General features: G+C 37.4%; 1 protein-coding gene across 1 annotated transcript in view; it reads left to right on the plus strand.

Annotated features, from left to right (window-relative positions):
* The first annotated feature begins 7,874 nt into the window (after positions 1-7,874).
* tspan9a (tetraspanin 9a) overlaps positions 7,875-20,664 on the plus strand; it is a 49,057-nt gene continuing 36,267 nt past the window's right edge. Inside the window, 3 exon segments of the mRNA XM_038290973.1 lie at positions 7,875-7,907; positions 7,909-8,103; positions 14,927-15,001. Coding sequence (XP_038146901.1) covers positions 7,875-7,907; positions 7,909-8,103; positions 14,927-15,001 — 303 coding nt within the window.

The raw sequence follows: 20,664 nt of genomic DNA on the forward strand, positions 1-20,664 counted from the left end.
TGTAAAGTTTGGTGGAGGGGGGATTATGGTGTGGGGTTGTTTTTCAGGAGCTGGGCTTGGCCCCTTAGTTCCAGTGAAAGGAACTCTGAATGCTTCAGCATACCAAGACATTTTGGACAATTCCATGCTCCCAACTTTGTGGGAACAGTTTGGAGCTGGCCCCTTCCTCTTCCAACATGACTGTGCACCAGTGCACAAAGCAAGGTCCATAAAGACATGGATGACAGAGTCTGGTGTGGATGAACTTGACTGGCCTGCACAGAGTCCTGACCTCAACCCGATAGAACACCTTTGGGATGAATTAGAGCGGAGACTGAGAGCCAGGCCTTCTCGTCCAACATCAGTGTGCGACCTCACAAATGCGCTTCTGGAAGAATGGTCAAAAATTCCCATAAACACACTCCTAAACCTTGTGGACAGCCTTCCCAGAAGAGTTGAAGCTGTTCTAGCTGCAAAGGGTGGACCGACGTCATATTGAACCCTATGGATTAGGAACGGGATGTCACTTAAGCTCATATGTGAGTCAAGGCAGGTGAGCAAATACTTTTGGCAATATAGTGTATATTAGGTATGTATGTATCAGCTTTATAAGTCTCCCCTGGATCACCTGCTGAGGTGTCTCGCTCGAGCTTCAGCCAGTCCATGAAGGCCTACACCCTCTCTGAAGCCAATCGTTTCTCTAGATGCTCTTCATTAAAAGGAAGTTCTAGACTCCCCATTCAGCTCAACATCTGAAGTTTGACCCACCTCCACCCCATTTCCTCCCTCACTCTGAGACTATTCTCTGATCCTCCGGCTTACTCCACCACCAGTGTCTGGCCCCAGGGGGAAGATGACTCTAATCCTCTTCCCAAGTTACTCATCCAAATCCGTGTCGATTTAAAGCATAATTTCTTCTGCCGGTGTCCGAGCGCCAAATAACTTATTTCATTCATGTCAATAAAATCTAAAACCTTCAAATCGCTCCTTTTCTCTGTGTGAGTAAGTTGAAATGAAATTAAAGTACCTTGCTGATAAATAGGGAACCAACATACCTCTCAGCGGGTGCAACATGAAAATTTCCTGAACATTACAGAAAACACCTGATTTCAGTGATTGCTTCAGCGTTGCTCAACACAGCTTTAGTTCAAGAGCACCATTAGGCTTGTTCACTGGTTTTATTTATGAGTATATTGAGTATATACATATGTATGTGTATGTGTATATATATATATATATATATATATATATATATATATATATATATATATCTATATTCACCAGATCATACATTCAAAGTGATTGAAAGATATTCAAAATCAATGACATTCTTCAAATTTTTTAGCATTTTCCTTAATTGTGATTTTTGTCAATTTTGATGTATTTTATTGGCACCTGATTTTTTTTTTTTTTGCCTTTAATGGAAGGATGTGTAAACTTTTAAGCACAATTGTAAATAAAAGAAATTGATTTTAAGTTGAAGAAAAGTGACATGTTGGATTTTTCTTCAAAATACCAGAAAAATGTATTCCCTTTTCCTTTAACAAATAAACAGGTAAAAGCATTAACCTATTTATATTAAATCAATATATGTTTAAACTTTTGAATTGAATTACCAAACAATTTTGGTAATGCGGTTATGTAATGATTTCCTAGGAGGCTCCCTAATTACTACTGGATAAAAAAGACAGTTATAACCATTAACATTGCAAACCAAGTGTCTACTTAGAAGTGATTTTTTTTTTTTTAATTATTATTATTTTCTTTTTTTACAGTGCGGTTTCTTTGTTGCTCTCCTCAAGCCTCGGCTTTATTTGGGGATCCTTGATCTTTTCCCTGAGAACAGGTTATCAAGACATGGCCACAGCTTATTTATGATCAGAAAAAGAGCTCAAACTCAGGATTAGATGTAAGGTCAGATAAGTGACGGATCAGTGTGTATGAGCGGTATTTTCTGCTGCACAGAAACAACATTTTTATGACAAGGTGAGAATTAATTAGAGTAGTAGTTGTAGTAGAACCAGTGCAGGGATTAGGTCCTTCATGGAAGATCAGATGTGACAGATCGAAGGGTGCCGGGTGGGTTCACAATTACTTCAGTGACTGACACACTTGGATAAGCTCCCTTCTCTGGGCATTAAATACAATTAAGAGAAGGTTCTGTATTTCTCTGCTCCCCCCCTCACTAGCTGTAAATCCACTTTATCTATGTGGCCTCCTAAACTTTCTATTAGTCCCCCGCTTCCTTAAATCCCTTCTCACACTTTATATTATCTGGCCTTTGAAGTGGTTTTAGCTATGAATCTGTATATTTGATGCTTAGTGAAAAGAACGACCTTTCCCACTGTTTTCGAATGACTTTTGGATTTCTCTTAATCAGAAAGCCATAAAAAAGCTGATAGGTGCCTCCCAGTGAATTCAGCTTTCTTCTGAATAATTCAAAGTGTTAAGGATAGAAGGTATTAGCTTGCATCAGAGCCCCCTCCTGCCTATTTCTTGAGTTGTGCTTATTTTTAGACTTTTTTCTAATGCTGCATTTTATCATGTTACAATGTAGTTGAATTCTGTTGGGATTTTCTGATCGACACATTAGTGCATCAATGAAAATGTAAAATTTAACATGAATTTTAATTAAACAACATATGATTTACTAAAACAATTGTGTGGATTTTTTATTTAGTCCCCCTTAGTGATAATTTTCATGTTTAATGTGGTTGTCATGCTAGTGTCTATTATTGTCTATTTCTTTCACTAATGTTTTTGCTTTTTTTCTGCTTTATTATTTTTCTATTTTGTTATCTAATTCATGTTTAGCACTTTGAAATGTCCATGTACACAATTGTGCTATAGAAATAAACTTGTCTTGCCTGCCTAGTGTCTGAACCACTGGACAAATCTTACTTCTGTTGCTTCTAACAGGTTTTTCTCTAATGTCTTGTACTTATCTTCACCCATCTCTAACTCGCTAAGCTGTTATATCCCTGTAAAATAAACCATTCCCCCAGCATGATGCTGTCATCATTCTTTTTGCTGACAAACCTCCAGGGCCCTTACAGAAGAATTATGCTATGGATCCTTTTCTAAATGGCTGGGCTATATTTAATTGAGGAACCTCTGAAATCAGTTGGTTGGACTATATTTTATTTATGGATATTAAGGTTAAATAGGCAGAATATAAATTTATGCCACCCATTTCAGATTGTATTGTGCTTTGCTCTATTTAGCCAAAGACTTTACAAGTTTGAGCTTGTAAATAGAAGAACTGTAAAAACTTCAGTGGCTATAAATACTTACATTAAGAGAGGTTAATAGGACCTACTTGTCATCTGTTTATGAACAAACAAGGGCCCTTCCTCATCCCTTAGTTTTTTTGTTTGTTTGTTTTCCAGCCAGCATAGCTTTTAACCTTGGCAGAAGACATTGACAGCAGAGTTTTGTAAAATAACGCAGCCAGCTGTATAATTTTAGCATTCTCAAAAAGAGCTCTTATCAGTCTTGATGCATTGCTCCGCGCTGCTCCATCCGCCTTTTCTTTTTAATTGATTCATTGCCAATTCTCTGCAAGGACAAGTCTATCATCTTCCTGTTTGTGCTGCTCTCCATGGCCCAGATCCTTGTCATCACATAAGTCTGCGTAAATTTAAACAAGCAGAGCTCAAAGGTCAAAGATCAGTGGCGGTGAGACTGAGCTCATCTGACATTTGAGATGTGATGTGTGGCTTATGCATCTATGTGGTAGGACTCCTTAGACTTGAGGCACCTCTCACCATTTCAGGATTTTTTGCAGTGAAAGCTTTAAAGTTCTTTTTACACATCATCTCTTAACACTAAGAGCTACCTTGGAGCTGACTGGTATTCATTATTTACTCTAGATCGCATTAAGGAGTGAATTGTCTGCATAACCAAACTTACAGGTGATTTTATAAAGGATTAAACATGTATCTGTAAACTGGCCATATCATTCAATATAGTCTTATTTTATCAGAACTAGTGTTTATTATAGATTCATTGTTTTATTACAATAAAAGATAAAATACTCAGAATAATTCCTTACTAACTGAGAAGTGCTGTGTATGAACCTTTGCCTTGGTGTTTGTTTGGATTCACAGCAGGTTTTCTGCACATATTGCTGACGAGGCCATTTTTTGCAGCAGTGCTTGGATAAGAAAAAAGGATGGCAGTAAGGACGGTTGATAACAACCTAGCATTTGATCACTATATTTAGTGGATTTCTTTTAATAATGACAAAAAAATAGATTTTTTTATTACATTACATAGAGCTGGGCGATATGGCGATATATATCGTGAGGACGATAGAAACATGTCTATCGTGACCTTTCTCCTCTATTTTTTCTATCGTGATAAACTTTTTTATTTTATCTTAACTTTTTTTAGCCAAGATTCTATACTGTTCACTGTCATGGCCGCAAATTGCATAACTGGTGTTTTTGGTTTGAGGTTGGGATTCTCATATTAGGAAACAAGATGATGGGTAAAAAATAGGCAATGAAAGATTTTTTTCAACCCTGTCCATCTGACGGACTATGAAAACATAAAATGCAACATCAGTTGTGGCATATCGTGATATATATCGTTATCGTGATATAAAATAATCCATATCGTGATATAGTTTTTTTTCCATATCGCCCAGCCCTAACATTACATCAAAAGTAAATCACAACAATACAGTAATGAAATTCTGACAGTATGTATGATAACCTTAAGCAAAAACATCACAGTATTATGTTTCCGGCTCTAAATTGTGTTATTTGAAATGTCTAAATTAAAAAAGGAACAAGAAATGAAATTCTGACTATTTGAGCTGATCTCTATGTAATCTCTAGCTAACTGTAATATTTGGTGAAACCAGCTTTCAGACCACTTTTGAAATGCAATAGAAATGACAAGTTTCTGGAAATGTAAAGCACTTGGCTACAACTACGGCATAATTAGGTAGTTTTGCCTTTCACTTAATACTAATCAAATACACAATTAAAACAGTTACAGAGCTCTCTGTTTGCTCAAGTTCTGACCATCACTATCCCAAAGCCGTCTTGCTTCTTAACACACTGCTAGCATTTTTTTCCCCAATGATTAAAGCTAAAAGTAGCATGTTCAATTCAACACAGCATAAACTAACCTTAAATTTAGCAAATAGCACCGGGTGATGTGCCATCAGACAAGCATCATATTGGCTGTATTGTCACGCAGTATTATCATACCTTCATTGCATGGGCGGATCTAAAGGGGGGCAAGGGGGGGCAGCTGACCCCCCAATATGGAGCCTTGCCCCCCCAGCTGCCCCCCTAACTTTGATGATCCAAAAGCTGTACCTGTAAAAACAACCTGCCACTATGTTCACAGGCTTCTCAAAACAATACATTTACCAAAAGGTTGCAATTTAGTTTTTTATTTTTAATGTATTATTTGCCACCGTCCCTCAAATACTTAGCTACGCCCCTGATTCAAACGTGCAGAGCGCAGTTCGCGCTCAGTCTGTCTGACACACACACACACACACACACACACACACACAGTCTGCAGCGTCGCGGTGGCTCTGTAGTGTGCAAACCAACTGGAGAGACTGAGCTGTCCCAGGGCATCTGAAGGTGAAGTGACTTTTACCAGGTGTAGTTTAAACACACGTTTCACTTAAAAGTTACATTTGTAGTCAATATCTGCTAAAGACGATTAGCAAAAACAGCGAGTGTGTCGGTCAAATCCTTCCCTCGGGATTTGTAAGAGCACTCTTCCCTTTGATTAATGTTAAGAAAAAAACAGCTTACCGGTAATAAAAAAATACAAAATATTTTTTTTATCCATAATGTTAACTGATTTACTGATGGTAACCGTTATGCCGCCGTTACGTTACAACACGCAGGCTACAGTGTTGATTTGATTAGCTGAGCAGTCCTATAAATCCAATTCCTCTCAGATATCGCAATGAAACCAGGTTATAACTGGGGAAATAACAAATACAATAGAATTAAGTAGTCTAAACATAACTGGTGTGTGAATGTGATAAATCTTTCTCATTTATATTTGTTATATAGGCTATACTACAATACCTATATATATATATATATATATATATATATATATATATATATATATATATATATATGTATATATATATATATATATATATATGTATTGTAGTATATGCTACTTAACTTATAAGTTCCATGGCCCTACAGTGTAGGCTAATGAAATACAAGGACTATTACTTCATAGGCCTAGCCATGAAAAGGAAGGCTAAAAGTGGGGATATAACCAGCTTTTTTGCAAAGAAAATTCCAACAAGTACACAAGAGGAAGAGCGCAAGGGAAATGAGGGAGAAGGCAGTAAACTGGAGAGCCCAGGAGGGTCAGTGCAGGAAAAGACTGAAGGAGACACAGAAATAAGTGACGAAAAAGAGGAAATACATGAAGGAGACACAGGAATGAGTGAAGGAAATGAGGAAATAAGTGCTTGTAGTCCACTGCATCTTGGACACAATTATTATAACAAATAAATTAAAGGGATTTTGCTTGTTAGACTTTTACTTTTTAAAAGATGCAGGTTTTTTTTTTGTTCGATCACTGCACTTTGCTTATTCTGTTGTGAATTTAAAAGAAAATCTTTGTAGTGTGTAAGGGCATGATTAAACAAGAACTACTGTAGTTTAAAAGTGTTTTGTGTTTATTTGGTTAAAGCAGCTCACATATAAGGATTCCCATGTACTTTACTTCTGCCACCCTGCCAAGACCTCTTGCCACCCCTTTGCCCCCCCATGTAAAATTTTCTAGATCCGCCACTGCTTCATTGCCTCGTCTCGCTGTCACTGTCTAAACTGCAGTCCATCTCCTTGCGGTGGCCGCCTTTAGCTTTGATCATGGTATGCATTCACTGTGCCATTGTTTTGATAAGCTTCCTAAATGTCGGCAGATTCATTTCCACACAGTGTTGCATTCATTTTTCACCAAGATCTCGAATAGACGCTGGTAGAGTCTGACCACTGCACGAAGCTTTCTCCAGCACTTCCCAACGATTGTCAATGGGGTTAAGGTCTGGACCCTTTAGTGGTCAATCCATGTGCAAAAATCATGCGTCATTCTCATGAAGTCATCTTTTCACAATTCGAGCCTTATGAATTCTGACATTTTCTTAAGGCTACATAGCTGTTCTGTCCTAATCCTTTCGGTTCCCTTTGCATTGTGTGTGTGGAAACTTTCACAATTAAACATAGCCCTGTGTTCTGCTGTTGTTTTTCTTCGATTTGATTTTACAAAACTTTCGTCAAAATCAATCATTCCAGATATTTCCTTAAAGACAATCCTCCCAGTTTATGATTATGCACAGGACCCAATCTTGATATATGTACAGTATATCCCAACATATATCTCATAAAGATAAATATATTTAAAAAATGATATTATAACAACACAATATCAATCTTTTGTTTTGTTGTTTTGTTGGCTGTAACCTAGTTATTCACCAGTGTTATTTCCATAAAAGAAACCACCTCATCACAACCTCGGACCCTTTCTTAAACACTTAGCTTGCAATAAAGCTCACTCTGGAAATGTCCCACATATCAGCAGGAACCATTGGGGTAACATTAGAGAAATAGTTCCTGTAGATAAAGTTATGTCTGTTCTGATTTTTAAATGTCTGGAAGATGTTCTTTTTAAAGGTGGAACTACTGTAATTACAAATTTTTGTTCTGGATTTATTATAATCTCGTAATAAAAACATGTGCAGCTAACTGTTTATGGTTGCTGCAATCAACATCATTCTAGCTGGTATTTTAGCCATGTCTGATGATGTGGGTACCTGATGGCCGAACTCAATCTGAGAGTTTGAAAGCAGCATATTCAGACAAGATACAAAATGCTTTGAAAAATACACAAACATGTTCATTTTCCACCTTTGTTGTCTTTTCTATGCAGTTATGTGGCTGTGGGCTGCTTGGCGTGGGCATCTGGCTCTCTGTGTCACAGGGCAGCTTTGCCACCTTTTCGCCTTCATTCCCCTCTCTCTCCGCTGCCAACATGGTCATCGCTGTTGGGGCAATCGCTATGGTGACGGGCTTTCTCGGTTGCCTGGGTGCTATTAAGGAGAACAAGTGCCTGCTTCTAAGTGTAAGTTAAGTTTCTAAACATACATATATTCATACATTAACACCTTATGTTGATCTTAATATAAATGCATATTTATATTAGGATGTTTATTAAGAAAAGATATTTAGGAAAAGTTTGAAAGTCACAGATGAAGTTAGACTACATTCCTAATTCCATTTCATTAACTATAACAAAGCTGGAGTAATAGATTTTGCAGTAATTGTGTTTTTTGTCATTTTGATTAGTGCAAACATTTTTAGTAATGCTAAACTATATATTTTTGATATCAAACCTTTAAAAAATTGAAATTCTTATAAAAAAATATGCAATTTGTCAAGGTTCAGAACAGAGGACCAGGTATTCAAGACGAGACAGACGTTAATTTAAAATCGACTGATTGACGGTGGTAGCTAGGGCATCTAAGGCAGGAGCCTCTGGTCTTTAAGTTCAGTACGTGCCCAGAGGAAGGTAGATTCCGCTGCACGGCTGCCAACACACCGTGTTCCAGTTCCACATGCTGAAGTCTTGAAGACTGCAGAACAAGCAGGAGATCAGATTGAAGCAGGCGAAGAAAGGCAGGACTACCTGGAGAACGAAGCCAGAGCTGGTTTTATTTTTTTTATTTTATTTAACCTTTATTTTACCAGGAAGTCCCTTGAGATAAAATCTCTTTTTCGAGGGAGACCTGGAGTTGGTGTCAAAGAGGTTCACAGGAGTCAGAAATCCGAAGAGGTACTGAAGGGAAATCCAGGTTGGTGTCAGAAAGCAGATTCAGGGTCATCAACAGGCAGAATCCAGCAGGAGTCCGAAGACAGGTTAGGCAAACAGATCAGAACAGGAACAAGCAGGCTCAGAGGTCCAAAGGCAGAACGGGTCAGGATCAGGCAATCAGAATAGAATCATATATGCTAGAGAACTCTCACCAATGGCCCGAATAATCTGGCACTTATGACTGGAAGCAGGCGGGTTAAATAGAGATTGGAACAGGTGACACAGATGAATGGTGATGAGAAACTGGGTGGACCTAGGCAAGTAAATGGACAATCAAGCCAGTCATCATCACCAAGATTATGGCAGAATTTCATTCTGCACATAACGTTGTTTGAAAGATAGAAGATGTCCTGAACTTATGAAGTACCAGACTTATTGATACGCAACGTTTTAGCAGCAACGCTACCCAATTAGTGAGGTGGTCACTATATTATGTCTGATTTGTGTTTTTTTGTTTTTTTTTTTTTTATTCCAGGATAGACTAAGTTTATTCTCAGTTTAGTGGAAGAATAAAATCAGAGCTTAGTAAAAGGAATTTACAATTGCTGAGAAATTTAAGCGCTTACATGTCATCTGCTTCTGCTCATGTCATGCACCGGTGTAAAACCCAAAAAAAAAAACTGCACACAGTTCCTATGGGACCAATACAGAGCTAAGAAATCTAATATACAAAGGTAGCTGGAGGGCAAGACTATTCAAATATGACACATGACTTCTAATATTGAGAGCCTTACAATTGAGGAAGGAGGGAAATGATCAATTTGAGATCTTTAGAAAACTATGATCTGCTGTCAGTGGGTGTTTTTAAAAATATTTAGCTTGGCCCTATATTCAGTCTCAGATTGAACATAAAAAAGGCAGGCATATTAACTTCTACACTACTACTGTGAACAACATTTAGTGAAGCTGAGTAATATTTACACCCCAGGCAGGTTTAGGTTTAAAGTTATCCGTAAATATGACCAACATGATTCTTCTGACTCGAAGCAGTATTCATGTTTTCAAATGATCCAGACAGGTTCCTGACTAGAATTTAAAAGGTAATCTGTGGGGGGAGCTAAAGATTAGGAGGATGATAAGGGGTTCCTCCAACCTCAATGACTGGGAGCTCATCAGTGTGGGAAAAGAATCAGAACACCAGTGGAAACGGGCAAAGGGATGCTGAGCAAGAAAAGAGGGGTTTGTAGATTCTACTGCCATTAGATTTTTCCATTAAATATTGAAGTGGGTGTAAATATTAATGAATTGCCATTTTAAATTAAATGTAAATAAATTGTTGTTTTTTATGAATTTATTACATTTATATATATATATATTAGTGTGTCTGAAAAAAAAAACACCTTGATAAAAATTATTTTAGATTAACATCTGACAAAGGTGGAAATCATTTTAAGCATTATTGTGCTATGAAATTTTTTTTTATAAACCATAAAACATTTTGTTTAGAGTGAAAAGTGTACCTTCTCATGACTTAATGATGCCCTGTGAGCCATAGTGGCCTTATAAAGATTTCCTGGTGTGTAGAGACAGTAGAAGGCAACAAAACAGGAGCACAACTAAAACAAAAAATAATTCAACAAAAAAAAAGAACAAAACCGCTCAATCATGTGATTCCAGTAAGCAGATTGTCCCTCAGCAGGAAATTTTGTAAAATAAATCAGCAAATTATTTTACCATATGGGCATAGTACTCTGAAAGGCACTCAATATTAATGAGATAAATAATTAAAATGTTCTATTATTCATTAAAATCCCTAGTTTGGTTTGGCTTTACACTGTTTGGCTATAATTTTAAAAGTGTTGTATCTGAGACACAAGCTAATTATGAGAGTTTGCTTGACTGAAGGATGTTTGTGTAGACTTGCAATGAAAAAAAAACAAACTTTAATGTATAGGAAGTTTAAATCAAAGGTAAAGTAAGGCCCCTGACTGCTTAACATCACAAACGACACAATCCCTTGAAGCTCTTGCATCAGTCAAAAGCCTTTCCAAATCCTTGGTGCTAGACATGGCTTCCTGCACCTGGCTGACAACTGTGAAGCAGAGGAAAGCGAAGTGCAGGCAGGAGAAGGATAGTTGGAGGCTGTGAATAATAAAAGGGTTTAATGTAAAATATTAAATTTAAAAGTACAGATGTTTCTTATTAGGCAAAATGTCAGGTAGAGAATATCTCCTGCCACATCATCGGGAGATGGCATTGCATATCAAGCCATGCTGAGCCTTTTTATGGAAGCACTGTCGGAGACTCTGGGTTGTTTTTTCTTTTTGCACCCAGGGGAAGGGGGAGTTGTTATTGGGGCTGATGGTGTCATGTCGTTCAAAGATCAGTACACGTTTGGATCTCAGGAGGCAGACGGAACCAACCGTTTACTTGACAACAACTCTCTTTGGATTACAGAGCATTCGAAGCGCTGACATCCTCTGCAGTATTTTCTCAGTCTCCTCTGTATGTTTTTTTTTTCTTTTTACAGCCAAGAACAGTATACTAAGAAATAGAAGTACATATGAGAACAGGAAGATATCTAAAAGACATGAAAAATTTAGAAAGCAGGCCGTTGTAGTCAGCAGTCGAGTGTGAAAGAGCAACACTGGTACAATAAACTCTGCAGCCCAGATGCGAACACAACAAAAGGCTGTGAAACTGTTTTATGTTGGCCATTGAATAAGAAATATACCCCCCCCCCCTTTTTCTTTTTTTTTTACCAGCACTTCCAAATGAGCCTTGAATTAATTAGAGGTTTTTTTTAGGAATCTAGGTTTGCTTGCGTCCTCCCATGCTGTGCAGAGGAGGCTGTAAATATTGAACAGCGTCAAGGAGGTTTCATGATGCAAGACTTCAGAAGAATTTAATCCAACCCCCCCTGCAAATAAAAACCCTAAAAATAAATGATTAACCATTTCTCTACCTCCAAAGAATTTTATCTCTGTCTTCATGCTCTTCCCTTTTCAAAAAGGACAGATTTCTGCATTTTTTGACAAACAAATAACTTCAGTATATCTTTTAAAAAAAGAATCAAACAGACCTGTTATTCTTGACTTTTCATTTAAGCTGTTTTTCATAAAGAAACTCTGGATGGACTGCAGAATGCAGAGATTGATCGGTCCAGGCTTTCTCCACAGTTTCTGTTTACACATTATCTTCACACTGGGATCAGTTTCAGCTCTTGTGCTCTCTTAGCAAGAAATATAATAGAGGAGGGAAACGCGTGTCCTTCATCACAGAGGGAGCTTAAATGATAGTTTGGGACTTCCTATTTTGTTTTTTGATTTTTTTCTAAGTCCTTGTTGAGGTTCCTTGATTGTTTTGGTGTCATTGATACCAAAAAAAAACTGGACATTATCAGTCAAGGCACCATTATTACACAGGGAAATCAACATCTATGAAGATCAGAAGAAAGGCAGAAAGGAAATATTACAGTATAAAAGCATTGCATGAAAGAATAAAATATGAAAACAAAGATATTAGAGGCTTATAAAGACAGATGGCTCGAATGTTTCTTTACTCAGATTGTTTGATCACAGCTGCAGTAACGAAAATGTTTTCACCCCTTAAAAGAAACAGTTTCTACACATCCCACTTTGTTCTAGATTTAAGGAGCATAGAAGCAAAATTCTTTGTTTCAAAAACTTTGCTTAATTCTGGCTTTGTGAGCACTGAGCCAGCATAAATCTGACTGATAGCAGAAGTTTGGAAGACTGTCTCCAAAAACATAGGTTCTGATAGTCAACCTATTTAAGAGCATCTCTGAAACAGAACCAAATTTTAAGCATAGGAAAATTGTTAACAGTAAAACAACCTTAAATTGAAAAGTGTAGATAACTCTAATGTCTGTATTTCTGCACTAATCCATGGCAATAAAGTGAATAAAATATCAGAGAAATCATCAGATGTCTGATGAAACGGAAAATTATTCAGAAAAACATATTTGTAACATCAATTTTAAAACAAATGAACAAAAGAGTAAAAGTTAAATAGTTTCACATCAGAAGCGTGAAGCATCAAGGGTTTATTCTTATGATGCTTTTAAATATGTATTTAAACTCTTTTTAGAACATTATTTTAATGGTATTACTTTGCATAGATTTTCTTAGACTCAGCCTTTGTGTTGCCCTACAACAGTTTTTGCTGAAGGCTTTTTGACAGAAATGGTTGTCAGGGTCAAGGTTGCAGGTTTGATTCCTAGCACAGGGTCTTTCTGCATGGAGTTTGCATGTTCTGCCTGAGCATGCGAGGGTTCTCTCCGGGTACTCCGGCTTCCTCCCACAGTTCATGACTGTTAGGTTAATTGGCTTCTCTAAATTCTCCTTAGGTGTGAGTGTGTGTGTGAATGGTTGTTTGTCTCTGTGTTGCCCTGCGATGGACTGGCGACCTGTCCGGGGTGTACCCCGCCTCTCGCCTGTAGACATCTGGAGATAGGCACCAGCAGCCCTTGCAACCCTACTTGGGATTAAGCGTGTCAGAAAATGAATGTATGGATGGATGGTGGTTGTCTGAGGTCAGAAACTCTTCTGAGCATTAATGGGTAACAAAGTAGGTTTTGCTTAGATCATAATGATTAAGGTCCTAAAATTTGATTTTGTTTCATTTGACAGAAACATGCATGGATGAAGCTGTATATAATTAGCTTTACTCAGATGGCTAAGCCTCATTTTTCAGAATTGAAAACTGAATTATTTTTGCGTTTATATGCATCTATATGTCTCACATATGTTTTTCCCTCCAAGCGGATAGCTTTATGAAAATGTTTGATGTATGTGTATGGATAATGAGTTAATTAATCTTCCAGACCATACATTATAATTAACTTCCACACTTTGTCTGTAATTACTATATTTGGTTATTCTTCAAAATGTTGTAATTCAACAATTACAATGCCATCTGTTTTCTGGATCATGTGTGTTTTGTAAAATTTTGGAGCAGCACAACTTTAAATGAGCAATTAGCAATAATTCAATAGTTTATATAGAAAGAACTAAAAATTGATGGTGTGAAGAACTAAATGAATCTTCTTGGATAAAAAATGATATAACGTCACACATTATCTATCTGTGTCGTTCTACATTCTCTTGTCTACAAACCAGGCTGGCTTCACATGTATTTATGTTCATGTGAATAGCGGCCTCTCTCAGCTAAGCCCATAAACTGCCAATACTAAAGCTGTGTAAGAGCAACTGACTTAGATTTCTTTTATGGGAAAGCTGCTGATATTTCCGTCGTAGTGCAATGACCTTATGAACTAAACAGTCTTCTAACATAATCATTTCCAAGCGTGCAACCTTTGATGCAAAGTGTGAAATCCATTGTTCATAGCATAATTACTTTGCTATTTCCCAAAATAAAGTTATCTTGCTAATGGTGTTATAAAGTTAGGAGTTACTTAATTCTTCTCTAACATGTTCTTCCAATTGGCACAGACAGTCAACAGCCCACGTAGTGGTGAAGTGTTGCTTCAATGGCGTAACGACACAACAATAGGCCCGTAAGCAACATTATCTGGGTGGGCCCCATATAAGTACCTGTTTTTGCTATCCATCGTCACTAACCCATTGTACATTATGATTTTAATCAACGCTCTGGATTACCCATAATTCCAAGTCGTGTGGTAAAAAATAAAATACATCATTCTTTTAAGATCTTTATTGCGGTTTGAAACATAATATATGAGTGTATATTTTACGAACCGTCTAATGAACTATACACAGTTAGTAACATAGTAATTAACAGTACCACAGTCTGCTTTGCTATTGGTGTCGTGTTAAAACGACTCACCATCATGTTGAAATCTTGCATGTGTTGGAGTATAAATAAGGTCCGGTCAGTTAACCTAGTATCAGGTGGGTTTAAGTGGAATTTTTCGCACCATTACGTCTGCAAAGAGACGTCCTAGTGCACAATTGCGTAGGGGACCAACCAGTTGTCAGTGACTGGGCCCCTAAGCATCTGCAGTATCTGCTTACCAATATTTACGCTATTGTGTTGCTTATAATACCTTTAAACAGTAGTTGTATTTTTGTTGTGTTTTCTCTTTTCCTTTAGAACAGCTACTGAAAACCCTTTACTCTGTCGCCAACAGTTTTTCATCGTACTGCTGATAATTCTTCTGACAGAGCTGATACTTCTTACCCTCTTCTTTGTGTACTCCGATAAGGTAAGTTTGCTCTGTTTTATTGGTATATCCTCTGCTGTTCTCTTTTTCTCTGATGATTTATTGACGATGCTACAATACTGAACTATAATGTACAAGTTAACCCACAATAACAATTGCTTTCAAAGTAAGTGCAATTCTTAAAAATTAATTAGTTAACACTCATATTTCTCCAACTAGACAGCTAAACTGTCACTCCAGTTAACGTCACTTCTTCTGTCCCATTTGCTTCCATAATTGTTTCCAGTTCTGTTTTTTTTCCACAGCTAAGTTATTAACTAAGCTTCTTTTATGACCATACATTCCTGCTTTATGTGTACCAGAGAGCAAAATGAAAAGCTGTTGTTAAGGACCTTTTAATAGTGGCCACAACTAAAACACTAAGTGTTTGGTCTTAGTTTTTTTTTTTTTTTTTTTTTTTTTTTTAAAGGGGGGAGGGACAAATGAGTACAGTCAAAAATGTCATATGAAGATAATCAGTCTTGTCAATAGGTGTTTTTTTATGTCTTTAAATAGAGGAATGCAAAGCTGCAGCTTGATTATTCTGCTCTATACCTAAACTCAAAGCTGGACTCACTCCCTGCCAGCAGTAGGCTCCAGCATAGTAGCAACTAAGAAAGAGTGCAGAAACAAAAACTTAAATAACCTCACTTGTTAGAGTATGAGTCTGCATGTTTAACTTTTTCACTGTCAGTAACAGATGCTTATAATAACAGTTATCTGTGTATGTCAAGCTGAAACAGAACCCACCCAAACGCCAAGCTCTTGACTTTGAGGAGAAATATTGCAGCTTTTTTTTTGTATAGTGGAGCTAAAGCTTACAGCCTTGAAGATCTGTCATTTGTTGAAAAACATAGTTAAAAAAAAAAAAAGTTCATACCACTTATCACAGCACTTATTTGATCATTATCGAAATCATTTTTTGAATAAATACAGATTTTTCTGAAATGTAAGCACCAAAAAATGAATGCACCTGACAACATGTGATTTGTTTGGAAGCAGAGAGTCTGGGAACTTTTAACTAGACACGATGTTATGACTTTAAAAAGGTTTTTCTAATGAAAACCTGATGCAGTCAGAACATCTCTGCAGAGTTGCAGGAGCGTGACGATACTGAGTGCAGGCTGCTCTCAGCAGGCAGCATTGCTGAAGCTTGGCCTGAGCAACAGGCTTGGATCACTCATCTGTGGTCAGAGATGAGATCAACAAACAGGTCCAAGTAGCCTGGCAAGACTTGTGATTGAAACACAGTTCCTGGTCTTGGTCTAGATATCAAATGCCAAATCAAATGTCCATCAGTGGCTTGGCAAAACAGGGAATTCCAGGTCCAATTTTTATGAAAAACAGAAGAATGAAAAATACTAGCTCTAGCGTTTAATAATCTGACTCCGTCTTGTTGTTTGATGATATTAGAAAGAGCAGGAAACAGGTGTTTTGAATAAGTTTGACTGCAGAGCAGCAGAAACAGGCCTGTAGGTTATGATAACATATAAACAGGTCTGGCTTTGCTTTGTATTAGGGCTGTCAAACGATTAAAATTTTTAATCTAATTAATCACAAGGTTTCGTGAATTAATTTCGATTAATCACTAGCCTAAATATTATTGAAAAATACACATTTTCTGTGTAGTTTTCAAAACAGAATGATAAGCAAGATGGGTATTACATTTAGTTTTTATTAAAGACAAATCCAAAAAAAGAATTTAATTCTCAACAATTTTGGCAACTTAGCCATTGCTTTTTTTATTTTTTATTTTAGCAAATACAGGATGGGTGAATGGAAAGTTTTTCATTAAAAACAAACAACTTGACTTTTAAACAATTACATTAGGTCATTTTACCTATTATTTATTCATCTTTTAGCCAGTTGTTAAGGCAAACTAACTGGTTGACATTTTCAGAATGTAAAGCGGACTGTTACTTAATGCCCTGTGCTAGGTGAGGGTGGTGTGACGCATGGCAGTCGTAATACCTGAAGTTGAAGCCCAAACAAATGAATGCTTGGCATTAAGATGATATTTAAGGCTGGAGGTGCTTCGGTGAAACGAAAAGTCCTTCTTGCAGTATGAGAAAACCACAACATGTTTATTTATTTTCCTGTCTTAGTTTTTTTTATACTCGAACTGTCCATCCAGCGGGCCAACGGGTTCTTCTGATTCCTTCATCTCGCTCATGTCGGACAATTGATTTGTGGGTAAAACAGGGCGGGACTGCGTTAGTGTTAAAAAAAAATATTGCGTTAATTCCAGAAATTAATCATCTTGCGTTAACGCGTTAATTTTGACAGCCCTACTTTGTATATAAGAGTTTGCCTATGTTAAGCTATCACATTTTGCATTTGTTACACCAGTGTGATAACCCAGCTCAAAAGCCTTATCAAAGAAAGGGAGACTGTGGTCAGAAAATTTCGATTTCTCATATTTCATATATTAATTTATCCTATTTGCTATCTATAAAAGTTTTCACTCAGTCTGTTTCACCTGCAAGGCCACACAATTCCCCTGCTTGAGGGTGTTTGTACGTAGACCAGACATAGCTTCTTTCCAAAACAAGCCAGATTCTTTCTCAACAATTATTCTGAACATGTTACTGTTTAACCAAAGTGTCAGTAATTTGTTTTGACTCTGACTACTTTCCATTATTGTAAGTAAAGGGAACAGGAACACACTCTGCCCAGGCAGAACAGGGCTGAATACCAAGCAGTAAGGGCTGTATGATGAACTGTTCTTTCTTTGCAAAGATATGAAAATAAAGTGCTGACAGAGTGAAATCCATCAATCTCTGTTTATTTAACTGGGGTGAATAGTTGAATATTTTTTACCCACTACAGGGACACATCTCCCAAACTGGTTTAATTGCATGCATTTATTTATTTAGTTTTTTACAAAAACATATTGTTAGAAAAAGGATCCATCTCTGTGTTGTCGGTTTAAATGTCTAGTGTGTTGACGGTGTGAGTGTAATCAAAAAGACAGGATAAGGTGAAATAGAAACATGCAAAGAGAAGTCCATGTAGCAACCACCTGATTGGTCATTCAAAGTCCAGGGATGAAGGTGATGTTTGGGGCTCTGGTGAGCAGGTATTAATCCAGGAGTCAGTAACACAGGAGGGAGAGACAGTACGGCCCCTTTTATTTAATCCGGGATCACTTCGACCCCACATGATCCCTGTGATAAACCAATGGAGAAATAATTAGCCAAACTACACCAGCAGGGGGCCGTCATGCCAGCTCATTTCTGAAGTAAAACATTTGCCTAGTGGTTAAAATGGTCTGTAGTTCAGATTCCTGAACCACAGTGAGCACCTCCTGTGTAAAGAAGAATGAAGCACAGGGAGATGGAAACCTTTTGGCAACATCACTTTCTAACATGCTTCATCGTCTTTTACGAATCGTGTAACATTTACACTGGGCAGTATAACTGAAAACCAGCCAATATATTAAAGGCAAAAATACAGATAATAATGAATCTGTATAACTGGTAACACAAATCAGCAATCCATGATACTAATACTTTGTATTGTATCAGTTGTCTTTTATTCACTCCGGTCATGATTATAGTCTAAATAACGATGAGTAATGCTCAATTGCAACTTGAATTTTTTCTGTAAAGTGCTTTCAGATTAAACTGGCAGCAGCCAGATTGATGTGTAGAAATTGAGTTCTACGTTATCAATCTGGGATGGCTGCCGTTCAGTCTCTCCATGAAAAGGTGGGACGGTTAGTACAATACTTCGAGCTGATTGGGTGACGTGCCAGCTAGTACCTGCCTTCAATTAATACGCCATCAGCTAATCGTAGCAATGAATTATGACATTTCGTAAGCTGATAAATCAAACTTTTCGGAAGAAAAGCACAGACATCTCTCCCATCTACAAATGCACAAAGTGCTTTTCTTTGCTCCTTTTTAAACGAGAAATTGTCCCTATTTTAGCTAAAACTGAGTCATTGGGGTATCGACAGGTGAGTCCTCTTGCGTAGCGTCATTCCTACATGTCCCGCCCCAAAAAACACTGCTGCCATGTCATTGGTCCAACTTGCTGGTTGTTACGAGATGGGGGTAATAGCGGGAGTCTTTCAAGCTGGATTAGTTATCAGACTGAAAACTCAGATCTCGTGACTATCCAGCTTGCGGCGAAAGGTTATCATGAGATGACATGTTGTGAATTGGTGCTATATAAATAAACTGAAATGAGTTTATTGAATTCAAAGATGGTATTTGAGGTTCATATAAAGGTAAAGGAAGTTCTGAATACCTACAAAATAGAACTCAGTTTCTCAGAGCTACAATATTATATGATGTGGACTACCTTTGACTGCAAAACGAAATCTGAGAAAATAGTTTTGATCCCGAATGGAGAGATTTTGAGCTTTTCCATTGTAGAGTAGTAAGGTTAAAATCAGGATGTAGGATGCTGGCAGAAAAAACATTGAAACTGGATTAAAACAAGTTTTACCCACAACATAAAAGGAAATCATACAAAGGTTATTTTACTTTATTATTAGTCTCCTTTAAACTAATTTGTCTCCAGTTGAGCTTAAGAGAAGAAAATAAATGTTGAACAACGTTTTCCTGAATGATATATCATAGTCCGATTTTATACAAATAATGTTTTTTATAGTTCGGATAGACTCTATAGATAATAGAAAAAATCCTTGGTAGCCTAATATATCCGTCCCTTTTCTTAAACGGTTCCCCTTCTTTTAATGAACAAATTAAAGAGGCTCAGCTTTAGATGTATGAAAACTTCAAACTTCAAATGTTAGTGTCTTAAAGCAATAAAAGGCTTAGGTGTGACAAACCCATCCCTGTTCCAGTTGTCTTCCAGGGGTCAGAGTTTCTTCCTTTCCTTGTATTTTTAGTATTTTCCGCAGCAGGAGCTTGAAGGTCTTGTGCTTGTGTTACCACAGCAGTCAAAGGTTAGGCCACAAAATGCAGCCCAGTCCACACCAGTTGCCACCATGTAATTAGCCAGCCGCATTTCCCATGACCTCTGTGAGGTGAAGTCAGGTGATCGTCTGTTGGGGGACAACAGATGGAGATATATAAAGCTGGGGATCCTCATAGAGATCATTTAACAGGCTATACTCGCCACTGTGTTTAATTTTAATCGCACCACAAGTTTCGTCTCTGCGATGGCAAGTTGTCATTTGGAGGATAAGCAGTCTATTTATTTTCAAGGACAGTTTGTTGATAGATCTTTTTATTTTTCTTAACAGTATTTCTTTCATAGCCCCCGGGATGTCAGCTAATTTTCCATCTTTGTTCAAAGGTTGTTGCTCAAACCCAAACTCTCAAGCAGATAAAGGAAGTCATTTAGCAGCCCATCAGTTCTCAGATTTGGATCAGGTCTCTCAGGCATACCATGCCAGGAGTAAATATGTTTGATGCCTTATCACCAAAATATTTCTGGCTTTACTTTTGAAGAAGAGAAAAAGAAGAAGAAATCACGATCCCTCCAGGGGAATTCAAATGGAGAGCCTCTTTGCTCGCCCATCACCTGTGAAGTCAGAAAAAGATAGCTGAGGATTTATCCCAATGATGAATGAAAGAAGTCTGCATCAATAAAGGATCGGGTGTTGCTCCAGGAGGACTCTGAGATTCACACGTGTTCCACTAAATTCCCCAACACACTTCATGTTCGTCCCATCCTGCTAAATTATAGTG

This window comes from Cyprinodon tularosa, unplaced genomic scaffold, assembly GCF_016077235.1.
Source record: "Cyprinodon tularosa strain WSP-4 unplaced genomic scaffold, ASM1607723v1 ctg290, whole genome shotgun sequence".
Classification (NCBI taxonomy): Eukaryota; Metazoa; Chordata; class Actinopteri; order Cyprinodontiformes; family Cyprinodontidae; genus Cyprinodon; species Cyprinodon tularosa.